At 62.0% G+C, this 25,834-nt stretch overlaps 3 protein-coding genes across 4 annotated transcripts; 2 read left to right on the forward strand and 1 right to left on the reverse strand.

Moving 5' to 3' along the window:
- Positions 1-2,182: 2,182 nt before the first annotated feature.
- ANKRD65 (ankyrin repeat domain 65) lies at positions 2,183-6,634 on the reverse strand. Its single transcript, XM_030941713.1, is given in 6 exon segments — positions 2,183-2,897; positions 3,381-3,493; positions 3,496-3,911; positions 4,117-4,325; positions 4,421-4,605; positions 6,385-6,634. Coding segments are annotated over 4 exon segments (1,185 nt in total). The 5' UTR covers positions 4,421-4,605; positions 6,385-6,634; the 3' UTR covers positions 2,183-2,450.
- Positions 6,635-9,761: 3,127 nt separating this feature from the next.
- On the forward strand, positions 9,762-11,597 carry TMEM88B (transmembrane protein 88B). The gene is made up of 2 exons (XM_030941714.1): positions 9,762-10,236; positions 11,357-11,597. The coding sequence occupies exons 1-2, from the start codon at positions 9,979-9,981 to the stop codon at positions 11,591-11,593; spliced, it is 495 nt and encodes a 164-aa protein (XP_030797574.1). The 5' UTR covers positions 9,762-9,978; the 3' UTR covers positions 11,594-11,597.
- A 7,485-nt stretch (positions 11,598-19,082) lies between these two features.
- VWA1 (von Willebrand factor A domain containing 1) lies at positions 19,083-24,304 on the forward strand. Of its 2 annotated transcripts, XM_030913247.1 has the most exons (3): positions 19,083-19,379; positions 20,489-21,046; positions 22,625-24,304. In XM_030913247.1, the coding sequence occupies exons 1-3, from the start codon at positions 19,307-19,309 to the stop codon at positions 23,308-23,310; spliced, it is 1,317 nt and encodes a 438-aa protein (XP_030769107.1). In that variant the 5' UTR covers positions 19,083-19,306; the 3' UTR covers positions 23,311-24,304. The 2 variants fall into 2 exon arrangements, with proteins under 2 accessions (XP_030769107.1, XP_030769108.1); XM_030913248.1 differs by lacking the exon at positions 22,625-24,304 and having other exon boundaries at positions 19,199-19,379; positions 20,884-21,005.
- The last annotated feature ends 1,530 nt before the right edge of the window (positions 24,305-25,834 follow it).

The raw sequence follows: 25,834 nt of genomic DNA on the forward strand, positions 1-25,834 counted from the left end.
GTCTCAAATGTCCTTTACACCTTTTTTTCCCTGTTGAGGATTCAGTCCAGGATGACGCACTGCATTCACTGTTGTGTCTTTTTTTTTTTTTTTTTTTTTGAGACGGAGTTTCGCTCTGTTGCCCAGGCTGGAGCGCAAAGGTGCGATCTCGGCTCACTGCAACCTCTGCCTCCCCGCTTCAAGCGATTCTCCTGCCTCAGCCTCCCAAGTATCTGGGATTACAGGCGCTCCCTGCCACTCCCGGCTAATTTTTTTATTTTTAGTAGAGACAGGATTTCACAGTGTTGGCCAGGGTGGTCTCGAACTCCTGACCTTAAATGACCAGGCTGGCCAACATGGTCAGCTACTCGGGAGGCTGAGGCAGAATTGCTGGAACTCTACTCGGGAGGCAGAGTTTGTGCTGAGCCGAGATCATGCCATTCATTGTACTCCAGAGGCCGGGTGCAGTGGCGCTACACAACTTTGGGAGGCCGAGGCAGGTGGATCACCTGAGGTCAGAAGTTCGAGACCAGCCTGGCCAACATGGTGAAACCCCCCCTCTCTACTAAAAATGCAAGAAGTAGCTGGGTGTTGTGGCGTGCCCCAGTAATCCCAGCTGAGGTGGGAGAATCGCTTGAACCCAGGAGGCCGAGGCTGCAGTGCGCCAAGATCACGCCACTGCACTCTAGCCTGGGTGACAGATCCAAGACCTGATCTCAAAAAACAAAAAGAAGAAGAAAAAATAAACTATACTTTTTTTTTTAGATGGGGTCTCACTCTCACTCTCACTCTAGTCTGGAGTGCAGTGGCGCGATCTCGGCTCATTGCAGCCTCCGCTCCTGGACTTGAGTGATCTTCCCACCTCAGCCTCCTGAGTAGCTGGACCACAAGTGCATGCCTGGCCAATTTTTGTATTTTTGGTAGAAATGGGGTTTCACCATGTTGCCCAGGCTAGTCTCAAAACTCCTGAGCTCAAGTGATCTTCCCACCTTGGCCTCCCAAAGTGCTGGGATTACAGGCACAACTGGCCTACCTGCAGGATTTTCAGTTTATGGAGGTAACTGAGTGGAGACATGGAGAACCTGATGTTATTGGAGATTTTTATTACTTGCATTTCCTTAGCGATGGGGACACCCACACTATGCAGGGCGACATGAGAAGCCATGTTTTGTCAGGAGGCAGAGAGGGGGGAAAGCTAAGACCAGAGCCTTGGCTAAGGATTCTGTGGGAAGGACAGGGAGGGCGGGGTGAGCAGCTCAGAATGGGCCAGCTTGAAAAATGCCATCTTGACTGGGCACGGTGGCTCACTCCTGTAATCCCAGCACTTTGGGAGGCCAAGGCAGGCGGATCACCTGTGTTCAGGAGTTCAAGACCAGCCTGGCCAACATGGTGAAACCCCATCTCTACTAAAAATATAAAAAGTTAACTAGGCATGGTGGTGGGCGCCTGTAATCCCAGCTACTCTGGAGGCTGAGGCAGGAGAATCACTTGAACCCGGGAGGCAGAGGTTGCCAGTGATCTGAGATTGCGCCATTGCACTCTAGCCTGGGCAGCGAGAGCGAAACTCCATTTAAAAAAACAAAAAGAAGGCCGGGCGTGGTGGCTCAAGCCTGTAATCCCAGCACTTTGGGAGGCCGAGACGGGTGGATCACGAGGTCAGGAGATCGAGACCATCCTGGGTAACACGGTGAAACCCCGTCTCTACTAAAAATAAAAATAAAAAAAAACTAGCCGGGCGAGGTGGCGGGCGCCTGTAGTCCCAGCTACTCGGGAGGCTGAGGCAGGAGAATGGCGTAAACCCGGGAGGCGGAGCTTGCAGCGAGCTGAGATCCGGCCACTGCACTCCAGCCTGGGTGACAGAGCGAGACTCCGTCTCAAAAAAAACAAAACAAAAAAATGTCATCTGGCCTTGGTGCACGGCGGCTGTCCTGGTTGCCTGTTCCTGGCCTTGGGCGACTCGGGGCAGGGGAAGTATGGGCTTGTGCAGGAGTTAGAGGAGGAGGTGGGTCAGGGTACGGGCTCTGGATGGAAGTGAGGAGAACAGCCGTGGTGGTAAGTTTGGTCATGTAATTCATGGTTACCAAGGTGACAGACAAATCTAAGAAAACAGCTGGAACACATCAGCCTACAGAGAGCAACTGAAGAGGGCGCCCCAAGGGTGTGCAGACAGAGGGAAGGAAGGGAAGACAGAGGTGCCGTCCAGGTCCATGCCACTGTCTGTCATCAGGTTTTGGTCGCATCAGTTGCCACAACTCATTCTTTGCTGGAGTGCGGAGAAGGCTGGAGCTGCAGGGTCAGTGGGCCCTCCTGGGAGCTGGGGGCAATCCCAAGTCCAGTTCAAGCCACATACCCCGCTTTCTCCCACCCCCTCCTCCGGGAATCTCTCCCCTGATGTTCCCTCCAGGCAGGCAGCTTCAGCCAGAGAGCCTGGAAATCGCTGGGGCAGTGGAGCCCAGAGCCTGCTGTCTGGCTCAGCCCCTGGGCTCTGTGCCCTCATACTCCTGCCCCTCTCCAAGTTCAGGAAGCACCTGAGGCCAGCCCCACTCAGGCATCTGGGCCACCTCCGCCCACTGCGTCCGCAGGGTGGGGCTGGCCCCTCGGCTCAGCAAAAGCGCCACGGTAGGGCCATGTCCTCGCTCTGCAGCCAGGTGTAGGGGGGTCTTTCGGAGCCAGCCGGTAGCATCCACCTGGGCACCCCTGTCCAGAAGGCAGCTGGCAACCTCCGCGTGGCCTTCCCTAGAGGCGTGGTGTAGGGGCGTGAAGCCCAGGGTGTCCTGCGCATCCACCTTGGCCCCCTGGGTGACCAGCAGCTGGACGGTGGGTAGGTGTCCCCGGGCGGCAGCCCTGTGCAGCGCAGAGCGGCCATGCCTGTCCTTGACGCCTGGGTCTGCCCCGTGGCCCAGCAGCACCTCAATGTCCTGGAACAGGCGAGAAGAAGAGCAGGGGCTGGCCTCAGCCCAGCAGGCGAGGGGCAGAGCCACCAAGCGTTTGCCCAGCCCAGGACTCTTCTGTCCCCCCAGTGGCCTGTCTCTCCTGTCACCATTTCCTCATGCTTTAAGTGAGGCCGAACCCAAGGCTGGCCTGGAGCGGCTCTCCTTGGAAACGTCCACTTTTCCCCCTAAGGGTCCTTAGAGCAAATTCAAGGATCTGCAGCCCTGCCCGCTGCCCGGGAACAGGGGGGTTCGGGCGCAAGACGGGCGCTGGCAGAGCGTCTGTTGCTGCCAAGCCCCGGGCCTCGGGTCCCGCCGTGGTCTACACGGGAGGGGCATAGCCGGGGGCGCGGTCACCTTCGTGCCCGGACACCGTCCCCCAGCCCGGCTCCGGCTGTCCCGGGGGCACCTCGCTGGGGCTCCTGGCCCTGCGCCCCATCCCATCACTGCCGGGCGGAGGGCGGGACGTACCTGCGGGCGGCCTAGGGCGGCCGTCAGACCCAGCGCTGTGGCCCCCGCGCCATCCCGAGCATCCACCCGCGCCCCGCGCGCCAGGAGGAAGCGCAGCGCGGCCCCGCGCCCGCCACGAGCAGGGCGCCGTCCAGGCCCGCGCCGCCGGCCGCCAGCAGCTCCAGCACCGCCACCCGCCCGCCTGCGGCCGCCCAGTGCGCCGCCGTCCAGCCGCGCGCGTCCTCTGCCTCCGCCGCCGCAGGTCCCGGGCCCGGAGCCTCCAGCAGGCGCGCGGCTAGCAGCGTGCGGCCCAGGGCGGCTGCCCAGTGCAGCGGCGTGAGGCCCGTCCCGGAGCGCGCCGCCGCCGAGGCCCCGCGCTGCAGCAGCAGTTCGGCCACCCGCGAGTGCCCGTGCCAGGCGGCCTCGTGCAGCGCCGTGCGCCCCGCCCGGTCCACCGCGCCCACCGGGGCCCCTCGCTGCAGCAGGAGACGCACCAGGGGCGCGTGGCCCCTCAGCACAGCCAGGTGGAGCGGGGTCCGGCCTGCGTGGTCCCTGAGGAGAGGGCAAGGGCGTCGGCGCCGGGATGGGCCACTGACCAGAACCCCGCCCAGCCCCACCCCGTCCTGCCGCCCACCTAGCACTGGAACCCCCCGTCCTACCCCAACCAGAGAAGGGACCCCTCCACCCACCCAGTGCTGGGACCCCCATCCTGCCCCACCCAGAGAACGGACCCCTTCACCCCCCAGCCCAGGTGCACCTCTCCTCCACGCTGGCCCCTTGCCGCAGCAGCTGCATCACCAGGCCTGTAGGGCCCCTCCACACGGCCTGGAGTAGGTGCCCCCAGCCCTGGAAGACACTAGGCTCCTCTGTCCTGGTTCCCAGGGCCTCTTTGGAGTCCAGCTCCATCCACTGCAGTTCCTGTTCCTCCTCCTCCTCCTGTCTGGGCTCAGGCCTCTGGGAGTCCATCTGGGGGAGCAGGGATCCTGCATCCACCGTGGAGGCCTCTGGCCTGCCCCCAGCCCAGTGTCCCGGGCCAACCTGGAGCCCCCCATTCCAGTTACCACTTAGCCTTCAGAGGGACTTGGCTCCAGTTACCCAAGGGAGCTGGCGCAGGAGCTTTCTGCTCTGGCTGGGGGTCCTCTGCAGATGGGTTCTGGCCCAGGCTCAGCCTGCTGACCTTCTTCACAAAATGCCTTCTGCAGGCTTTGGGGTGGAGAGTGCGCTGCTAAAAGGCGGCGGCTTCAGCCTTGCAGGGGGTGGGAGAACACAGCTGGTCCCCTGGGCCAGGCTGAGGCCACCTGAAGCTGTTTACTCAGCCACTTAGGAAGGCCCTGCCTTCAGGCACAGCCCTGCCCAACATGCTCCCTCCCCTGTGGCTGCCAGGGCCTCAGCTCGCCTGCCCTCCTGGGGAACAAAGGCCAGGGCGGTTGGGGAGGACAAGCAGGAACATGCCTGTGGATGAAAGTTGCTCGGATGCCACCCCCCAGGAAGCACAGCCTTGGATGTGCCCTGACGTGCCCCTGGAAGGCCTCACAGGCCTCTCCACAGTGCCCGCCCTCGGGCAGCCCCCTCACCCTCACTCCTGTCTGTGCTGGCTAAGCCCACTCAGGGGTGGGTGCCGGCCCCTCCTCCCGATTCCAGGCTGGGGAGGAGAGCAGGGTGAGGTTCCGGCCTTCCTTTCTCTAAATGCTGGACAGGACAAAAGATTCACCAAGGACTCCAGACAGGTGGCCTGGAGAAGAGGGTGGCTCTGGCACGGTAGGGACGAATACCCTTTGGGGACTGGCTGGGGCAAGTCTGGAGCCAGGGAAGGGACAGATGCTGGGGCAGGTGGGGGCAGGGGGCAGGAGGGAGTGTGGGGAGAATCCCTGCTAGGGCACGTCTGCATGTGGAAAAGCAGCTCTGCTCAAGCAAGGCCTGGGGCAGTGGGATTCTGGGGGCCTGGCACAGGGTAGGTGGGGCTGGTGCTGAGGGCATCTTCCTGTCTCCCAGTACCTGGGGCCAGACAGAAGGGAACATGGCTTTTTGGGATGGCTGCAGCAGCCTGGCCCCTCCAGCAGCTGCACGGGAAAGGCGATGGGGGCTACCCATTCCCACCTCAGGCCCCTTCAGCCTCCCAGGTCCCCAAGGACAGGGTCTCCGGAGGGCCCAGGCCTGGCCTCCCCCACTCCCTAGAGGACGCCTCTCCAAGGGCCCAAAGGGTCTCCTGACAAGGGACCAGGGGCCCCATCCCACCACCCACCCAGCCACACAGACCCTGCCCTGCAAACCTCCTCAGGCTACTCATCGGTCACCTTCCCAGAGCCTGACCACTGATGGATCTGAGGCAACATGCATCTCTAACCGTTTTAGTTTTTAGCATTTATCACTATGGGAAAGTATGTGTTTATTTTATTTAAATGCCTGCCTTCCTCTTCTAGAAGGAAAGCTCTGTGAGGCTGACCAGGAAAGATGTGAGGAGCTCTGGGGGCTGGGTGGAAAGTCCCGTACTCATCAGGGCCAGGGAGGCCCCAGAAACTGCCTCATGCCAGCTCCCCAGAGGTACAGAGGCGAGAATGGACCTGCAAGAGGCCGCTCCCAAGATTCCCGTCTCCCAGGTTCCACCATAGTGGGGGCAGCCACAGCTGCCTCTGTGATGCTTGTAGGACCCACACACAGTGGGGCACGGAAGGGCAGAAGCCGCAGCCCCCTTGCTGTGGAATCCAAAGAACCTGAAGTGGTTCTGCAGAGACATTTGAACCAGAGCGGCTCCATCTTGAACAGGCTGGGTAAAATGAGGCTGAGACTGTCTGGGCCGCATTCCCTGGAGGTCAGGCATTCTTAGTCACAGAATGAGATCAGCAGAAGATACAGGTCACAAAGACCCCACTGATAAAACAGGATGCCGTGAAGAAGCCGGTCCCCAAACCACCAAAACCAAGACAGCCACTCCTCACTGCTCTTTATGCGCTGATTATAATATATTAGCATGAGATACACGCCCACCAGCACAGTTTACGGTTGCCATGGCAACGCCAGAACTTACCCTAGATGGTCTAAGACAGGGAGGAACCCTCACTTCCAGGAATTGCCTGCCCCTTTCCCGGGAAACAACAGTAAGTGTTCTCGGTGGAGCAGCCCAGGCCGCTGCTCAGCCCACAGGGCAGCCCTTCTCTCATTCCTTTGTTTTCCTATTGAACTTGCTTTCACTTTACTTGGTGGACTCGTCCGAATTCTTCCTTGCGTGGGGTCCAAGAACCTTCTCTTGGGGTCTGGATCGGGACCTCCTTTTCTGGTGATAGTCCCTGGGACTCAGTAGCAGTTCAGCAGTGTTTGTTGAATGAATAAGCGAGGGGCCTGGTTGGGGGGCACTTAGAAAGCAGAGGTTTTGCAACTTTTTTAAACTTTCTATTTGTATTTTTTAGAAGGAGTCTCACTCTCACTCAAGCTGGAGTGCAGTGGTGCGATCTCAGCTCAATGGAACCACCATCTGCCAGGTTCAAGTGATTCTCCTGCCTCAGCCTCCCAAGTAGCTGGGATTACAGGCACCCACCACCACGCCTGGCTAATTTATGTATTTTTAGTAGAGATAGGGTTTCACCATGTTGGCCAGGCTGGTCTCCTGACCTCAAGTGATCTGCCTTCCACAGGTTCCCAAAGTGCTGGGATTACAGGCGCCCACCACCACGCCTAATTTTTTTTTTTTTTTGAGATGGATTCTCGCTCTGTCGCCCAGGCTGGAATGCAATGGTTTGATCTCGGCTCACTGCAACCTCCTCCTCCCGGGTTCAAACAATTCTCCTGTCTCAGCTTCCCGAGTAGCAGGTACTACAGGCGCATGCCAACAAGCCCGGCTAAGTTTTGTATTTTTTTTTTTAGAGACGAGGTTTCACCACATTGGTCAGGCTGGTCTCGAACCCCTGACCTCAAGTGATACACATGCCTCATCCTTCCAAAGTGCAGGATTACAGGCATAAGCCACAGTGCCTGGCCTGATTTTTGTATTTTTAGCAGAGACTGGCTTTCACCAAATTGGCCAGGCTGGTCTCAAACTCCTGACCTCAAGTGATCCACCCACCTCAGCCTCCCAAAGTGCTGGGATTACAGGTGTGAGCCACCGTGCCCAACACTGTAGGGACACTGCAGGGAGGCCTCTACTGCCCTGCTAGATGTCACACGCCACGTGGTGCCACTCTCCTTCCTGTTCACAGGTCTGAAAGAAGTAGGCAAGATGGAGAGGCCTGGAGTGTGTTGAAAGGGATGGAGCCCACTAGAAGACCTCACAGGGAATGGCTCAGCTCACAGACACCTACTCCTGTCAATTAATTATGAAAATGGAGTTGGGGCCGGGCGCAGTGGCTCAAGCCTGTAATCCCAGCACTTTGGGAGGCCGAGACGGGCGGATCACGAGGTCAGAAGATCGAGACCATCCTGGCTAACACGGCGAAACCCCGTCTCTACTAAAAAATACAAAAAACTAGCCAGGCGTGGTGGCGGGCACCTGTAGTCCCAGCTACTCGGGAGGTTGAGGCAGGAGAATGGCGTAAACCCAGGAGGCGGAGCTTGCAGTGAGCTGAGATCCGGCCACTGCACTCCAGCCTGGGCGACAGAGCGAGACTCCGTCTAAAAAAAAAAAAAAAGAAAATGGATTTGGAAGCCGAGTGCAGTGGCTCACACCTGTAATCCTAGCACTTTGGGAGACGGAGGCGGGCGGATCACCTGAGGTCAGGAGTTTGAGACCATTCTGGCTAACATGGTGAAACCCCACCTCTACTAAAAATACAAAAATCAGCTGGGCGTGGTGGGTGCCTGTAATCCCAGCTACTCGGGAGGCTGAGGCAGGAGAATTGCCTGAACCTGGGAGGTGGAGGTTGTAGTGAGCCGAGATCGTGCAATTGCACTCCAGCCTGGGCAACAAGAGCAAAAAATTCCACCTCGGAAAAAAAAAAAAGAAAGAAAAGAAAATGGAGCTGGAACTACTGCTGTGCAATAAAACCCTGGGAGACGGACAGACATCAGGGACTGTGCCAGGCACGGGGACTGATGCTTGCCATCCCAGCACTGTGGGAGGCCCAGGCAGGCGGATCACTTGAGGCCGGGAGTTCCAGACCAGCCTGGGCAACAGGACAAGATCTCATCTCTACAAAAAACACCAAAATTAGCCAAGTGTGGTGGCAGGTGCCTGTAGTCCCAGCTATTTAGGAGACTGAGGTGGGAGGACTGATTGAGCCCAGGAGGTCAAGGCTGCAGTAAGCCATGATTGAACCACTGTACTGCAGCCTGGGTGACAGAATGAGACCCTGTCTCAAAAAAAAGTCAGAGTTGGGGGTAACGTTCGGAGAAACTGGTTGGGGTTTTGGATGGGAAAAGTTTTGCCCCGACTAGAAATGATGGGCTGGGCGCAGCGGCTCATGCCTGCAATCCCAGCACTTTGGGAGGCCGAGGCGGGCATCAAAGTCAAGAGATGGAGACCATCCGGGCCACCAGGGTGAAACCCTGTCTCTACTAAAAAAAAAATACAGCCAGGCGCAGTGGCTCACGCCTGTAATCCCAGCACTTTGGGAGGCCAAGGCGGGCAGATCACGAGGTCAGGAGATCGAGGCCATCCTGGCTAACGCTATGAAACCCCGTCTCTACTAAAAATACAAAAAAATTAGCCGGGCATAGTGACAGGCGCCTGTAGTCCCAGCTACTTGGGAGGCTGAGGCAGGAGAAAGGCGTGAACCTGGGAGGCGGAGCTTGCAGTGAGCCGAGATCGCACCACTGCACTCCAGCCTGGGCAACAGAGCAGACTCCTTCCAAAAAAAATAATAATAATACAAATATTAGCTGGTCATGGTGCAAGTGCCTGTAGTCCCAGTTACTAGGGAAGCTGAGGCAGGAGAATCACTTGAACCAGGTATGCAGAGGTTGCAGTGAGCCGAGATCGTGCCACTGTACTCCAGCCCTGGTGACAGAGTAAGACTCTGTCTCAAAAAGAAAAAAAAAAAAAAAAGATGGAACACAGGTTCTTGTCCTGGAAAATCTGCCTTTCCTCTGCTCGGGATGGCTGCGTTCAGACACGAGGGTACCTGTGGTCCCTGGCTGCCTGCTGAGTGCCTGGTGTGTACAGGCCCCACACCTTACAGCTCACGCACCTCCCAGGTGCCCTCTCATCCACTCTGACACAGGCGGAGGACACTGACAAGACGTTCAGATGAGGGAGCAGCGGGGCTGGGCCTGGGAAATGGGGTGGGGGGCCGGGCTCCAGGTGGCAGCTACTGATGGGGCAGCTGTCAGAGTCAATCCCTTTGAAATGAAGTCTTTGTGTGGGGGAGCTGCATGGGGGGGGCGGGACAGGGAGGGAGGAGGCCCTGGTGGGAAGGGCCCTGCAAGGCCTGCCCAGAGCACCAGGAGCTGGCTGGGACTGGAGACTGGCACGGCTGGAGCTGTAGCTGCCTGGCAGAAGGGAAACTGAGGTGGGGGTGTGGCTCTGGGACAGACATCAGGGCAGGACATCCCTAGCAAGGGTCCACGGTCTGGCTGGGAGATGTGGACTAGCTGCAACGTGGGGCGGGGTTAAAGGTCTTCTAGGGTGGCCCTGGGGAGCATCGCTCTGCACCTGAACACCACCCGGCCGCAGGCCTGCAGCGTCAGAAGCATGAGTGAGCAGGGAAGGGAGACGGAGGAGGAGGAGGAGGGAGGCGGTGATTTGGACACAGCGCCTATGCTGCCCCGAAGACCTCCCGACCACCAGGCCTCAGCCCTGCCGTGCCCAGGGTGGCCGGGGCCCCTGCTGCTGCCCGGCCGGCTGGTGGCCGGGCTCCTGCTGCACCTCCTGCTGCCCACCACAGCCTTCCTGCTGGTGCTCCTGCCCGCAGCGGCCGTCGTCTACCTGGGATTCCTGTGCCACTCGAGGGTGAGCCTGTGCCCCATGGGTGGGGGACTAGCTGGGGTCCTGGGGAGTGGCCGTGTCCTGCGGCTGAAGGCCACTGTGCCCCTTTCCAGTATTGCCCCTTGTCCTCGGAGACACGTGTGCCCCTACCTGGCAGCCCCTTCTTCTCCCAAGCACACCCACCAGCCACAGCCAAAAAAGGGCTTTTGTTTTTCACCCAAGGGACAGCTCTGTCCCCTCCCGGCCTCCCGGCCTTGTACCAGGGGCCACCAGGGCCTGGACAGCTGGGTGGGGTGGGGAGAGAACGGGGTTCCAGGAAAAGAAGATGAAAATGTTGTCAAGTTTCACTAACGCACAGCCCCCAGTCCCTCCAACACACACGGTTCCTCCCAGGCCCGCCTGCCAGTGCGGGGCTTCCCCAGCTGCAGAGTGGGCTGTGGCCTGGTCTGGGGGCAGGGGTTTAGGCAGAAGGCCCCGGGCCCCTTTCTGCTGGCATGGGGGATAGCGCCAGCTGGTGATGGGAGGGCGCAGGGGGACAGAACACGGCAGTGGGCGCTTTTTCTGAGCCTCCCCTCAAGGGACCCTGCTCGGCCCTTCACCTGCTACGTCCCGGATCTCCCGTTCACCCCTCAGCACTGCCTGGCCCACAGCGGCCCGGCGCCCTCCCCTCTCCGCCCCGCCCCTCCTTCGCCCAGGCCCCTAACCCTTCATCCCTCCATCTCCCCTCCCTCTCCCCGCCCTGCTCAGCCCGCCCCGGCCCCTCTATCGCCCCTCCCTGCTCTTTCATCTTCTCTATCGGCCCCTCCTCTCTCCCGCCCCGCACCCTTCCATCTCCTTTTGCCGCGGCCTAGCATCCTTTCTCCCATCCCGCTCCCTCTCCCCTCCCCTCTCCACCCTGCTCCCGCCCACCCATCCCTCATCGTCCGGCCCTCACCGCCCCTGCATCACCCTGACCCACCACCCCCTCTCCTCCACCCCTGCCCTCCATCACCCTGCCCCGCTCCCCTCCCCTCCATCATCCCGTCCCGCCCCTCTCCTCCGCCCCCTCCTCTCCCTCCATTACCCTGCCCTGCTCCCTCTTCTCTCCCTTCCGGAAGCTCCATCACCCCGCCCGCCCTCCACTGACCGCCCGCCCGGCCCCCAGGTCCACCCCGCTCCCGGTCCCCGGTGCCGCGCGCTGTTCTCGGACCGCGGCTCCGCGGCGCTCATCGTGTTCGGGCTTCTTTCGCTGCCGCCACTGCTGGTGCTCGCCTCGGCCGTCCGCGCCCGCCTGGCCCGGCGCCTCCGCCCGCTGCTGCCTCCGCCCGCTGGGACCCCCGGACCCCGCCGCCGCCCCCCGGGGCGCCCCGACGGGGACGAGCAACTCTGCGCCTGGGTGTGACCCGGCGGCCGCTGCGAAACCCCGAGAGGCCTCCGAGCTCGCGCGCGACCCCATCGCGTGCCCCGGCCCGGGAAACTGAGGGTCGCGCCCGCTCCCCCTTCCTGGCTGCGCGCGCAGCGCTCCCGGCTACGACCCCGGCCTCCCCCGCCCGCAGCCCCGCCCCCGCCACGGAGTGCAGAGAAGGGGAGGGGAGGGGAGGGGAGTGCAGGGGAGGGGAGTGCAGGGGAGGGGAGTGCAGGGCAGCAGGGCAGAGCCCGGCGGGCGGCCCTCAGAGGAGGGGGTCAGGCCCCAGCCCCAAGGCTTCTCGCGTCTGCCCAGGTCCCAGCCTCCAGCGTCCAGGGCTCTGGGACTCCCAGGGGAGACGCCCACGCTCGGCCACGCCCAGGGTTCCAGAAGCCCAGGGGTGGCGGCAGCAGGGCTCAGCGTGTTGCAGGCTCGCATTCAGACAGGCGCCAGCATCTGGGCTCTCTCAGGATGACTGTAGGATCTCACTAACTTTGGTGTTCCTCGGTCTCACCAGCATCTCCCAGCTGGGCCGAGCTCACACCCACCCTGTTTGGTGTAAACTTCAGGTCCACAACGTTCATCAGCTCCGGAAGTCCCTCAGCCATTATCTCCAGTTTCACCACGAATTCCTTCTCCATATCCTCACCGCTTCCTTTTTTACCCCCTCATCAAATTACTCTCTTCTGTCTAATCTGCTAATTAACTCATTCATTTTATCTTAAATTATTATGTTAACATATCCAGGCCAGGCACCCTGGCTCACATCTGTAATCCTAGCACTTTGGGATGACGAGATGGGTGGATCACCTGAGGCCAGGAGTTCGAGACAAGCCTGGCCAATATGGTGAAACCCCGACTCTACTAAAAATACAAAAATTAGCTGGGTGTGGTGGCGGGCACCTGTAACCCCAGCTACTTGGGAGGCTGATGCAGGAGAATCACCTGAACCCAGGAGGTGGAGTTTGCAGTGAGCCGAAATCGTGCCATTGCACTCCAGCCTGGATGACAAGAGCAAGACTCCGTCTTAAAAACAAAAAAACAACAAAAATTAGCTGGCCATGGCGGTGCACACCTGTAGTCCCAGCTACTCAGGAGGCTGAGGCACAAGAATGGTTTAAACCCTGGAGGCAGATGTTGGAGTGAGCTGAGATGGCGCCACTGCACTCCAGCCTGCGTGACAAAATAAAACTCCATCTCAAAAAAAAAAGGGGGGGGGGAACATATCTAAAAGTTACATCTGATTCTGTTTTAGATTTGTCTGATCGCTTTTTATGGTCTCTTGGTACAAGCTTACTTTTTGGATTACAGTTTCCACTTCTTGTCTTTTTTTTTTTTTTTTTTTTCCTTTTTGTGGGGAATGGGATCTCGCTGTATTACCCAGGCAGGTCTCGAACTCCTGGGCTCAAGCTATCCTCCCGCCTCTGCCTCCCTGAGAGCTGGGATTACAGGCGTGAGCCACCGCGCCCGGCCTCAGTTTCCACTTCTTAAACATATTTTATATATAGTTATTTTATATTCTGTACTAAGTAATTCCAATTTCCTAGTCTTTAGGAGTGTAAATCTGTGAATGGTTGTTTGTACTGATTGTCATCAGTAGCATAGTGGTTCTCTGAACGTCTGGTAATGTCTAATTGTCAGCCGTTATCTGTGACAGTTCTGAGGTCCAACTTGGGGATGCTTCCCTCCAGAGACTATTCCCCATTTCCAGGCGAGACCACCTTGGGCCCCCTCAGTGACCCTTGAGACCCCTGGTTTAGCAGCCCCTATGCAGAGAAGCATCCTTGTTCGCTGGCCGCAGGCTGGCTCTCTGTCCCTGTGTGTGTCCAGTGAATTATCGGCTTTCCCAACCACTTCCCTTCATCATCCGGGCCTCCACATTACTCTGTTTGTTTACTGAGAGAGAGTCTTGCTCTGCCGCCCAGGCAGAGTGCAGTGGTGAGCTCCTAGCTGCAGCCTCGACCTCCCAGTCTCAAGTGATCCTCCTACCTCAGTCTCCCAAGTAGCTGCAACTACAGAGTGCACCACCACACCCAGCTAATTTAAAATTTTTTCTAGAGACGGGGTCTCATCATGTTGCCCAGGCTGGTCTTGAACTCCTGGGCACAAGCAATCCTCTTGCCTCGGCCTCCTAAAGTGTTGGGATTATAAGCATGAACCACCCGACCTGGCCTTATTTATTTTTGCTGTTTAATTTTGGGGGAGCCTTGGAGATATTTACTTTCTTGGAAGCCCAGCAGTCTATTAAAAATGTATGCTCTTAGTAATTCATCCAGAAGTTGGTTGTTGCTGGAAGGCCTTTTAAGGGATCTAGTACATCATATTGCCAGCAGGGCTCAGCCTGTGACCAGCAAGGTCTGGGCTCCATCTGGGGCCAGGGTCAAGGCTCAGCCTGTGATCAGGGTCGAGGCTCATTCCGTGGCCTTGAGCACAGCCTGGTGTGTGGCTGGGTGGAGTCCAGCAGAAGTCTCGGGGTTTTCCAGCCTCCATCCGAGTCCGACTTTGATGCCTTTCCTGGTCAGACAGGAGCTGGGCCAGTGGCCAAGCTGCCAGGATGGCTTCCCCGGGGCCACGGCTGCCTTCCTTCCCCTCCTGCCTGGGTTGGCTCTGGCCGCCACTAGGGGTTGAAGATGAGGGCTCTCCTGGGAAGCTCTTGGCTGAGCATGGCCTGGTCCCGGAGCCATGAAAACAACAGCTGGGCCTGGTGGGGGTGGGGAGGCTGAGTGGAGAGGCCAGCTCCCTTGGCTGCTGGGCAGGGCTTTCTGTCCACAGCTGCCTCAGGCAGTTGTTTCCAAAGGTGTTTCCAGCTTCCCAGGCCCACCCTGAGGCCCCGCACTGCCAGGGAGGTTGAAGGCACGGAGCAGCGAAGCCGGGCCCCAGCCCCAGCTGCCCGACCAGCTCACAGAGGAACACCTGTGGGGGCCTGTGGGCCGTTCAGAGGGGTGTAGGAACGCGCCTCTGGCCGGCCATAGCCCCGGAGAGCGGAGGCCTGGCCTGCAGAAGAGAAGCAAGGAAGGGGTGATTCAGGAAGACCAGAGCCCGTGTGCGGCACAGGGGCCCCACCCCCAGGACTGAACAGGCCCCACGTTCGAAGGCAGGGGCCCCACCCCCCAGGACTGAACAGGCCCCACGTTGGAAGGCAGGGGCCCCACCCCCCAGGACTGAACAGGCCCCACGTTGGAAGGCAGGGGCCCCATCCCCCAGGACTGAACAAGCCCCCTGTTGAGGCCCCTGGGTTCTTCCCGGGAAGGTCCTTGCCTGACCTTTCATGGATCCTAAGCAGCTTCCTTATTGGCCAGCATCTGGGAAGCCAGGAGCGAGGCATGAAATGAGGAGGAGGTGGGGGCCCCAGGTATACAGTTGGCCTTTGCCCAGTCCTTCTAGCCCCTGCCAGGGAAGGACTCCACCTGGACCCCACGAATCTCTCCCAACTTTTGCCCAGCATGGCGCCCATGATCGAAACCCCGCTTCAGGGCTCTGGGTCCCCAGGCGCGCCCCTACACTGAGGGTGCCTCTACACCCCTTCCCCCAGAGCCCCCTCCCCCAGCTTCCTGCAGTCTCTACTGCAGCTCTCCCCTGGCCCAGGGGCCTGAACTCCTCGGGTGGAGGAGCTGAGCTGCAGGGTGGCCGTGGGGGCCATGGGGTGGCCGTGGGGACCTCTGCCTGGCGTTCTTTCCCAGTGGCTAGAGCCCCCGCCCTGTCCGAAAGGGAGCCCGGAGTGTGTGTGCCTGTGTGTGTCCCAACTGCATCCCCATCATGCCTCATTCTGGGGCAGGGGGCAGTAAGGGGCCCCGCCCCACTGGATGGAGCGAGCTTCCCACCTTGCCCCATGTCATTTGCTGATTTGCAAAATATTTCCTGGGAGCACAGTTGTTGGCAAGCACAGCCTCAGATGGTGTGAACAGCTGGGGGACCCCTCAGATGTGGCTCCCTCTGTCCCTCTGGCCTGTGCTGGCCTGCCCCTGCCCCCAGGCCTGTCAGCTGGGAAGGCTGTGGGGCAGGAACTGCCCAGGGTTAGTGGGCTGGTCTGAGGGCTAAGGCCCCTGCTCCCAGCCCCGCCCAACCCGCCTCTGGGGAGTCCCTCGTGTGTGGACATAGGTCAGTCCCTCCCTGCTACCTCCTTCCGACCCTGGTCCAGGCCCCTGGGAGTTTTGGGTCTGCCCAGGGCTGTGGTCTGAGCCTGTCCTGTGTCTAGGGAAGGAGCAGTGTGTCGTTCTCCTCTCCCTTTCAGGGAAGGATGTCCCAGCAGAGAGGCAAAGTGAGGGGACCCACACAAGGAAGGGGCCCTGCTATTGGGAAACCCTGGGTCATTCAGGCCTGTTGCTCTCTGGCTCCCACGGGGCCGGGCTCTGTTCTCGCTGCGGCGAAACTCCTGCCCCCACTGAGGCCAGCAGCAGCCTCCACCAGGCTTCTGAATGCCGCACTCAGGAGCCCGGCCACCCCTCCCAAAGGCCCCTAGCCTGCTCTGCCCCTGCTGTCCCGGTGCAGGCCCTTCCTGCCCACCCCACCCTGGTCTCAGTACTCGAGGTTCCTTCTCTCTGCCTGGAAGGCTCTTCCTCGAGTACCCTTGCGTGTGAGTCCCCAGTGACCCCCCGTTCTCACAGTGAAAACAAGTAGACTGTATCTTTCCTAGCTGGTCACAGCCCACCCCTCCTAGCCTGGCAGTGCTGGCCCGGCGCCTGTGTGTCCCCAGCGCTGAGGCCGGGGTGCGGCTGTGCGCAGCACACAGACGAGGGATGGATGGACAGATGCAGATGGTGCGGCTCCCGCCCCCTACCCAGGCTGCTACCCGCCACCCCAGCTGCTGCTGGCACGGGGGACTGAGTGGGGTCAGCTCTGGGGCCAGAGGGGCAGTCCTGGGCTCCTGGGAAGTGAAAAGTGACCCCAGGACCTGTCTTTGATCCCAGGGAGCAGGCTGAGTCTAGGAGCTGGGTGGGCCCTGCTCTTGGTGACCCCGGCTCTGCCCCACTTACTGTTATGGGGTGGGGTCTCGGGCTCAGGCACACCCGAGAGCAGTGCCTCAGGCCCGCACTGCTGCCCCTCACCGCCCCTTCCATCTGTTCCAATGTGTGCTTCAGTACATTTATGAGATACAGGAAAACAGCAACCAAAGGCGCCGGGTGCGGGCCTGGGCGTTCTGCCCTCGGCTTGGGTCAGGGGTGGGGTCAGAGGCTTCAGGAGTTGCCCTTTTCCCCGGGGTCAAACATGACCACAGCCAGCTGGGGACAAAAGGCCCTTCTTCTTCTGCAGAAGCCTGGATTGTGCGGAGGAGGAAGCACTCCCAAAGGCGGGTGGGGGCAGGGCGGTGCCCGGGTGAGAGCAGCGTCCCCAGCTTCCCGGAACCCCCTCCACCTGCCTGCAGACAGACTGGCAGGGCAGGCCGGCTCCGGGAAGTGAGGCACAAGGACTCCCACAGCCCAGGCCCAGACCGTGGGGGCAGGGTGGCCGCAGCCACACCAGGCTGCTCCCCACCCCGTGGGGCCCAAGGCCACCGGGATCAGACAGGGGCTATGCCTGCAGGAGGCAGAAGGCTTGGGGCCAGGACCCACTGTGATCTGGCCTGACCCGTCCTTGCCCTGCCTATCTTACCCCAGGCCCTTCTCCCTGGAGAGTGGAGGGTTCCGGCTGTTATATTTGTGCTTCCTCTGGTGTCTGCCTGAAGTCCGGCCCGGGCCCTGACACTGCGCCTCTGGCTGACCCCATGCTCTCTGAGACCCTCTGTCCACGTCCTTCCTCTGCAGTGGAGACAGTGGGTGCAGGGCAGGACATAGGAATGAGTCCTGAAGGCTGAGGAGCAGGGGGAGAGCTGATGGGGAGGGTCTCCTAGCAGGAGGGACTCCAGGCAGAGCTGGGAGCAAGGCAGGTGGCTGAGCTCGGCCCAGGCTGGGTGGAGGCCAGACCTCCTGTGTCTTCTCCTGCTGATGGCGAGCTGAAGGGAGGAGGGCGGCAGCTTCCTTGAGGGCCTGAGTCGCAGCCAAGAAGACCCGCTCACTTTTTCCAGAAGTGAGGGAAACTTCCCTGTCAGCCCAGCAGGGCAGGCTGAGGTGTGACTGTGGCCCGCCTGCTGGGCAGGGGTGGGGGACGAGCAGGCCACTGGCTGTGAGCCTCCCCAGGGTGGGGGACCCTCGGCCCAGCTCCCTGCTTGACTACCTGGGCATGCCTCCGCAGGGTCTGCAGCCAGCTTCCGGTCAGACTTCAGGTACTCCAGCAGCTGTGGCCTTGAGCATCATCTCCACAGCAGCCCCTGTGTACTGGGGGCTGGGGGGCTTGGTAAGGCCCCTCGGAGTGGCACAGCTCGCACTCTGGGGACCCAAAGTCCCCCCACCAGGCCCTGGCGGAAGCACAAGGCATTTCTGGTCCCAGCGGAGGCCTGAGGTCTGTGGAGCCCAGCCAGCACCTCCACTGCCAAGATCCCTGGCAGGGGGGGGCGGGGGACGCCGGCGGGGACACAGCTCTCCCTTGTTCCTGCCGCCAGCTCCTCAGATTCAGCCTGCCGCTTCCTTTTTTAGGCAAAGTCGAGCGCTGGCCGTCTGCACGGCCCCGCGGTGTCTCACCTGCCTGAAAGGGAGGAAGGAAGCCCATGGAGCCCCATCCGTTCTCCTGCGGGGCATCCTCCAGGAGAGGGTGGGGAAGGAGGGGACATCCTGGTAGACACCCCCCACATCCCCCACCCCCCAGCTCTGAGCTGAGAAGGCCCAGGGAGAGGGCCATGGCTACTCGAGGGAGAGCTGGGGTGGGGTTCTCCTGTCCAGGGGACACTGCCGGTCCAGCCCCACCTGAGCGAGGGAAATCTGCCCTGGGGGCCTCAGGACACCCCCTGCACCCAACCACCTCTGGTCTGGGCCTCACTAAGACCCCAAGACCCAAGAGCTCCTGGCTCACCAGTGGGCCCCTCCAGTCCTGCTGGGGGTGTTTCCTGGGTCCCGGAGTCTGGGTTCCTCATTGGGTAGGGTATATGGGTAACAGGCCCAGTGTGGTCCCACTGGACAGGGCCTGAACCAACCATCTCCCACTCCCATGCCTCTTCCTCCAAGAAGCCCAGGTGGGGTGGGAGCTTCGAGTCTCTCTCAAATTCCTGTCTTCTGTCCCCTTTCAAGACACTGTGTCCTTCTAAGTCTCACCCCATGGCCCTTCCAATCTCTGCTGGTCAGTCCCTAGGACACATATCCTATTCCCCCAGACACCCACCGGCCTCCAGCTCTGTGGCCAAGGTGAAACCAGGCTCTGGACGTTTTCTGGTGCCACCGCCAGCCCCTGGGGTTCTCTTGGGTCTGGCTGCAGGGACCCCAGCACCCAGAGTCACAGCAGTGGTGGGCATGGGGAGGGCCTAGCCTGGTACCTCCCTGCTCGGCTCCTGAGGCTGGGGGTCGGAGAGGGGTGGAGAGCGCGGGCCGCACAGCCTCGGCCGGGAGGGGGAGACTGGAGTGTGTGTGTGCGTGCCCACGCGTGCATGCCTCGGTCGTATCTCGGCTGGTGTTGCGTGTCCCTGCGTGTCGGGGTCCGCTGGTGCGCGTCTCCGGGGTTTGTGCACGTGGCCCTCCGCTCGCGCAGGAGGGCGTGGGCGTGGCCTCGGCGTGGGTGTGGCCGTTCGGGGGTGGGGCCTCCAGGGGGCGGGGCCGGCCTGGTCCGCGCTGTGACGCGCCCTGCAGCCGCCAGCGAGCGAGCGAGAGAGCCAGCGAGGTGCCGAGCGCGCCCCGTCCGTCGCGCGCGATGCTCCCCTGGACGGCGCTCGGCCTGGCCCTGAGCTTGCGGCTGGCGCTGGCGCGGAGCGGCGCGGAGAGCGGTGAGTGCGGCAGACGGCCGGGCCGGGGTTGGGGCCGCTGGTGCCCGCTCTGCGCCGCTGCCCGCGCAGGGCCGTCGCTGTCCCCCGCTCCGGGCGGGCGGGCGGGGAGGCTGCGGGAGCCGGGCAGGGGCGCGGGCGGGGGCGTGGGCGGAGCGTCCTGCTCACCTGAGGCGGGCGGTACAGGTGCTCCAGGTGACACCGTCCGTGAGCGTCGGGGCGTAGGGGCCGGCCCGGCCCCGCCCTCATTTCTGCGGGATCGCGGGCCTGGACAGGAAGAGGGAGATGTCTGTCGAGGGGGCACCTCGCCTCAGTTTCCCTTCCCTTGCAAAGGCCCTCAGTGGAGGGATGGTAGGGAAATCGGAGTCGCCCCACCGCACTGGGGAAAACCGCAAGGCCAGGACTAGAATTGAGGCACGCTGGTCCCTGGCTTGGTGCGGAGGGGTGGTGTGGGGGGCATCAGCCTCCACCGCGGGGGTGTCGGGAGGAAAGGGGAAGCCTTCGAGGGGTTGATCGGGCTTTCAGGCTGCTGGGGGGGTGTATCTTGTGTGGGTCCAGGTGGGCTGGAGGATGGAGGCCAGGGGAGGGGACACCATCTGGTAAGTGGGGTGTGGGCTCCAGCCAGGCCATCCGGCGGGGTCATTGCTCTACCTTCTACACCTTCCCCTGCTGCTGTGTGCGTGCCCACGGTGCCTCACCTGGAGCCTGAGCTGCGTGGCTGAACTCCAGCCTCGGGCTGCTCCTCTGAAAGCCATGCCTGGAGGGAGCAGCTCCATGGCTCAGGCCTGTTCTGGGGACCTAGGCCAGGACTCGGCTCCACCTGCTTGCAGGAATGGAAAGGTGTGGGGGCTTGGAGCGGGGAGTCGTCCTCTCACAGATGGGATAACACCAGCCCAGAGAGAGCTGTAGGTCCCATGGCCAGTGTGCAGAGTGAAAGCCCCAAAAGTACAGGCCTCTTGCTTGGCTTAGAGTTCCTCTTTCCCCCAACCTAGGACCTTAGGGAGAGGGCAAGCACCCACCTAAGGAAAGCTGAGGCCCTGGGGGACCCTGCCTTGCTGTGGGGCTGTCTGGGGGGCCCACACCTGAGGCTGAGCATTCCTCCTTTCCCCCAGGTCCACCAGCATCAGCCCCCCGAGGGGACCTGATGTTCCTGCTGGACAGCTCGGCCAGCGTGTCTCACTACGAGTTCTCCAGGGTTCGGGAGTTTGTGGGGCAGCTGGTGGCTCCACTGCCCCTGGGCACCGGGGCCCTGCGTGCCAGCCTGGTGCACGTGGGCACTCGGCCGTACACTGAGTTCCCCTTCGGCCAACACAGCTCAGGCGAGGCTGCTCAGGATGCTGTTCGCGCTTCAGTCCAGCGCATGGGTGACACTCACACTGGCCTGGCGCTGGCCTATGCCAAAGAACAGCTCTTTGCTGAAGCAGCAGGTGCCCGGCCAGGGGTGCCCAAGGTGCTGGTGTGGGTGACAGATGGCGGCTCCAGCGACCCTGTGGGACCCCCCATGCAGGAGCTAAAGGACCTGGGCGTCACCGTGTTCATCGTCAGCACCGGCCGAGGCAACTTTCTGGAGCTGTCAGCCGCTGCCTCAGCCCCTGCCAAGAAGCACCTGCACTTTGTGGACGTGGATGACCTGCACATCATCGTCCAGGAGCTGAGGGGCTCCATTCTCGGTAGGTGGGAGGAGGCAGGGCCCAGGGATCCCTAGCTGGGAGCTGCAGGAGGAGAGGCTGGGTTGAGACCTTGGGAATATCTCATGTCCCCAGAGCAGTGGCCAGGGCCTCCGGGGCTCTGGTACCCCTAGGGTACAGGGCTGAGTGATGCAGCTTCTCTGTGCACGCTCTGCACCGGGTGACCCATGCGCCCTGCTGAGATGGGGGCTTGAGTAGCCACCTCCAAGTGTAGCTCTCTGCTGACGGGTCCAGCCCAGACCTCGAGTGCAGAGCCCAGGTGTAGGCCCAGGAAGAAGCTTGCAAGTCTGGGGACTCTGCAGATAGGCAGCATGTGCTCCTGGGCATGCCCACCATACCTGGAGAGGGGAGAGCCAGAAAGGTCAGGGACTGCCCCCCAGCGAGCACGGGGTAGCTCTCCTGGGTCGGGACAGCCACTGACGGCTTTGAACAGGTTTGGACTGCAGGCCTACCATGAGGATTTCCTGAGAGGGAAGGCCTGAGGCAGGAGCTGAGCAGCTCCCATTGGCTTTTTTCTGGACATCTCTGCCCCAGCCAAGCCCTGAAGGAGTTGAGGCTGGAGATGAGGAAACTGGCCACTGGCTCAACCTGCTGTAGCCGCTGAAAAATACCACTAACCCCGGGGATCTCACCAAGTCTCGTCTGTGGGTTAATCATCCACCCAGAGCCGGAAGGGGTTGGACTGTGGGTTGGAGAGGGGTGGACGGCCCGCCCCAAGGTTTCGCCAGGGACATCTGACCCCTAGTGGCCCCAGGGTCACCCAGTGCAGCTGTGCCTGGAGGGGACCAGGAGGAAAGGCTGCCTTAAGTAGCTGGAAAGGAAAAGCTTGAGGCTGCAGTGCAAAGGGGCCAGGCAACAGGGTGGGGGCTCCTGGGAGAGACGCTGGGTCTGAGGGTGGGGGATGGGAAGAAAGTGACACAGGCACCCAGCACTACAGGAGGAAGATCCTGATAGCTTTAACCCAGCACAGACATTTATGAGCCTCGCCACAGCAGGTCACTCAGAGGGCTATGTGGGGCTTGGTGTCAAGGGCCCAGGAGTCCCCCTCTGGAGCACCCCACCCCACACTCTCCTGGGGACCCGGGGCAGGCAGCGCCTCCAGAACCCCAGGGCCTGCCCCTGTGATCTCCCATCTCCTGGCTGCAGCTCAGAGAGCCGGGCTGACCTCAGACCCGGGCCTGGCCACTCAAGCTGGGGCTAGTCCTCTGCTCTCAGGTACCACCGTGGACCCTGCTGTCTTTGAGGGCCTTTGTCCTGGTCACTCACTGATCTGGCCACTGCACCTCTCCACAAAGGACTGGGTTTGGGCTGAGGGAGGCAGGGGCGCTTCTGACAGGGCGTGAGGGGGCTGCACCCCCTTCCTCAGTCCTCCCCCAGCCAAGGCACGTTCTAAGAATCCCCAGCATCTGCGGGGCATGGCTCCAGCAGCTCCTTGGCGGCGAGGCCCCATCTTTCCTAGTGGGGCCTCCAATCTCCAGATCTTCCCCATCAGCCAGGGCCGCCCTCCAGGAGCAGAGGAGGAACTGACCGCTGCTCCCTGATCCCCTGCACCACCCACAGACGCGATGCGGCCGCAGCAGCTCCGTGCCACGGAGATCACGTCCAGCGGCTTCCGCCTGGCCTGGCCACCCCTGCTGACCGCAGACTCGGGCTACTACGTGCTGGAGCTGATACCCAGTGCCCAGCCGGGGGCTGCGAGACGCCAGCAGCTGCCGGGGAACGCCACGGACTGGGCCTGGGCCGGCCTCGACCCAGACACGGACTACGACGTGGCGCTGGTGCCTGAGTCCAACGTGCGCCTCCTGAGGCCCCAGCAACTGCGGGTGCGCACGCGGCCGGGTGAAGCAGGGCCGGGGGCTGGGCCGGCCCCCACCCAGCTCGCCGCTCTCCCCGCCCCGGAGGAGGCCGGGCCGGAGCGCATCGTCATCTCCCACGCCCGACCGCGCAGCCTCCGCGTGAGCTGGGCCCCAGCGCTGGGCGCAGCGGCCGCGCTCGGCTACCACGTGCAGTTCGGGCCGCTGCGGGGCGGGGCGGCGCAGCGCGTGGAGGTGCCTGCGGGCCGCAACTGCACCACGCTGCAGGGCCTGGCGCCAGGCACCGCCTACCTGGTGACCGTGACCGCCGCCTTCCGCTCGGGCCGCGAGAGCGCGCTGTCCGCCAAGGCCTGCACGGCCGACGGCCCGCGCCCGCGACCACGCCCCGTGCCCCGTGCTTCGACCCCGGGGACCGCGAGCCGTGAGCCGTAAGCCGGCGTCCCCGCCCTGCCGAGAGGGCCGGCGCCGACCCCAGGGTCCCTGTGTCCCGAACCCGGTGCGGAGGCGCCCAACTCGGGAGAAGGGTGCAGGCCCGGCCTTTCCCCACATGGACTCCGTACGACCCCGGCCCTCTCCCTGTGGCCACAGGGCTTCCCCTCCTGGCGCCTGCCGTCCAGGGCTGGGGCCCCGCCTGGTGGGACCGCGCAGCAGCTCCGGCCCCATCCCCGCCCCGAGTCAGGCGTGGTGTCGGCTCGTGGGTGGTGGTGAGAGCATCAGACCCAGGACTGTCCAGGGAGGAGCCCCGGTCAGACTCCCACGTGTGAAGACTCGGCCCCAGGTGGCAAGGGCTGGCCTGGGGTGGGCCGCTTGGGCCCTGGACGCTGATAGGAAGTGGAAGGGGAATCGCGGGAGAAGCTGACCCAGGTCAGGTCCCCAAAGGCTTCTGAAGAAAAGGAAGGGCAGGTAGGGGCACCCGGACGCTGGTGGTGTAGCCAGGATGCTCAGCCAGCCGGGAGGGCAGCGCCTGCTGGGGACGGTGGCCCTGCCTTCATGCCCAGGACACCAGCTGGGTCCAGCTAGCAGCCACTGGGAATCAGAGGAATGGGGCAGAGGCGGGCATTCAGGACCTTGAGGACAGGTGACTCCACCCACCCACATCCACGGTCAGGCCCCGGGACCGCACTGACAGGAAGCCTTGAGTGGGAGCGCTTCCCAGGGGCTGCAGGGAGGATGCTCTCCAGGGAGGCCCCAGCGACCACACCATCTTTTGTCTGTGAGAGGTCTCGCCCCTGGGCCACATCCTGTCACTACTCACTACCCTGGGGCCCGTGGGCGAGTTGCCTAGGGTGGGGGTGCCTAGCCAGGCGCACTCCCTGCCCCACCTAGTCCTTGGTTATGAGGACTGTGGTGTCACGCAATGCTCACCTCCCCTCTTCCCCACTAACGTCCCAGACTTTAAAATTCAGTAAATCAGATGTACACCGAGCCTGCAGTCTCCTTAGGATGCTTTCCTCCTCTGCAAACAGCAGCCACGGACAGGACAGCTTGTGAAGTTCTCTTCCGCCTTTTGGGGTGTCCGGGGAGAGGAGGTGGAACTGTCCCCTCCGAGTGCCAGGCCTTGTGGGTCCCCCTGTGCACCTTTTATTCAGAGAGGCTGGGCCCCCTTCCTGTGGGGCTGGACCCAGGGCAGGTGGCTGGAATGCAGAGGACAAGGGGGCTGGGGCCTCTGCAGGGCCATTCCCACCACAGCCTCTGCCACGACCTATAGCCCCGGGCCCAGCCGCATGCGGGCTCCCTCTGCTGGCAAAGCTGCACCCTGCACCGCGTGGGGTCCACTGCCCCTTTCGACACCTGGACTCACGTGACCCCAGGAACTGCAGCATTGAGGTGGTCTCAGTCCCTTCCTCAGACCTGGTGGGCGTTGTGCCAGGGGCCTCCTTCGGGACAGCTGGCCTTGGCACTGTCTCGCAAGAACCCAGCTCTGTGCATCCCGTGGCCCCACCAGACACCCAAGTCCGCACCACCCACCATTCGTGGGGGGCTGCCTGGGGTCAGGCTCACCACGCAGAGTGTGCCCTCCGGTGTGATTATAAGTGAGACACAGGAGGCCCCCCTGCCTGTGTGTGCAGGAGGTGTCTTTGGGGGGGGCCCAGCTGGCTGGACTTTGGGTTTCTCCTGAGCTCCCCTCAGCCCCCAAGTCAGGCCACAGAGGCCTGAGCAGGACCCGGGGGCTGTGTGTGTCACTGCAGATGGCGTGCTCACAACTGCACTGCTGGTCAGCAGGTGGCCAGGGTCTCGGGCTTGGGTCTCCGGTCCCACCTCCTGTCGAGGGTTAGACTTCCCTTCATGCAGCCCCTGCCCCCTACCCCATTCTCCAGGGTGATGGCAGATCTGAGCCCATGGTCACCTGAGAGGAGATGTCCCTTGCACACTGAGCCCAAGCCCAGCTCACGGAGTGCCCTGTGGGTGGCAGCGGGGCACCACGGGCTCATTCCTGATGGCCTCGGTGGCTTTTGTGGACGACTCAGACTCACATGAGAAGCTGGGAGGGGCTCCAGCTCTGCAATCCCCAGAGGGCAGAGCTGTGGCCCTGGCCACAACCCTGCTCCCCACATACCCCTCTGGCAGAGGCTCTACCTCCCTTCTGCTCATCTCTGCACACCAAGGCCCAGCACAGGACAAGGCCTCCCAGAGAGGGTGAAAAGGCACTGCCGCCTCCATCTCCGTGTCAAGGAATGCCCCTTCCAGAAGCCCTCGTCGGGGAAGTGCTGCCCCTTATGTAGCCCCAGGCATTTTGAAGTCTTCGAATCTGTACCAAGTCTGCAAATAACTCTGGCCCCAGAGTGCTCCATCCAGACCTCTGTGAATCTGCTGTCCCGTGGCTCCTCCACCTCCCCTGACACAATCCTGGCCCCGACTCAGTCCACTCAGGGTGCAGCGCAGAGGCTGACACCCACCAGGACTTCCTTGCCAAGGGCCTGACCACGTCACGAGGCCACTGCACGCTTTTCGACAT

This window comes from Rhinopithecus roxellana, chromosome 12 (genome assembly GCF_007565055.1).
Source record: "Rhinopithecus roxellana isolate Shanxi Qingling chromosome 12, ASM756505v1, whole genome shotgun sequence".
NCBI classification, from domain to species: domain Eukaryota; kingdom Metazoa; phylum Chordata; class Mammalia; order Primates; family Cercopithecidae; genus Rhinopithecus; species Rhinopithecus roxellana.

Bases quoted from the DNA above. Each gene is read 5' to 3' on its own strand.
- TMEM88B (XM_030941714.1), top strand. From the start codon at position 9,979: ATGAGTGAGCAGGGAAGGGAGACGGAGGAGGAGGAGGAGGGAGGCGGT. The intron at 10,237-11,356 runs GTGAGCCTGTGC...CCCGGCCCCCAG, and splicing joins GATTCCTGTGCCACTCGAGG to GTCCACCCCGCTCCCGGTCC.
- VWA1 (XM_030913247.1), top strand. From the start codon at position 19,307: ATGCTCCCCTGGACGGCGCTCGGCCTGGCCCTGAGCTTGCGGCTGGCG. The intron at 19,380-20,488 runs GTGAGTGCGGCA...CCTTTCCCCCAG, and splicing joins GCGGAGCGGCGCGGAGAGCG to GTCCACCAGCATCAGCCCCC. The intron at 21,047-22,624 runs GTAGGTGGGAGG...CACCACCCACAG, and splicing joins GCTGAGGGGCTCCATTCTCG to ACGCGATGCGGCCGCAGCAG.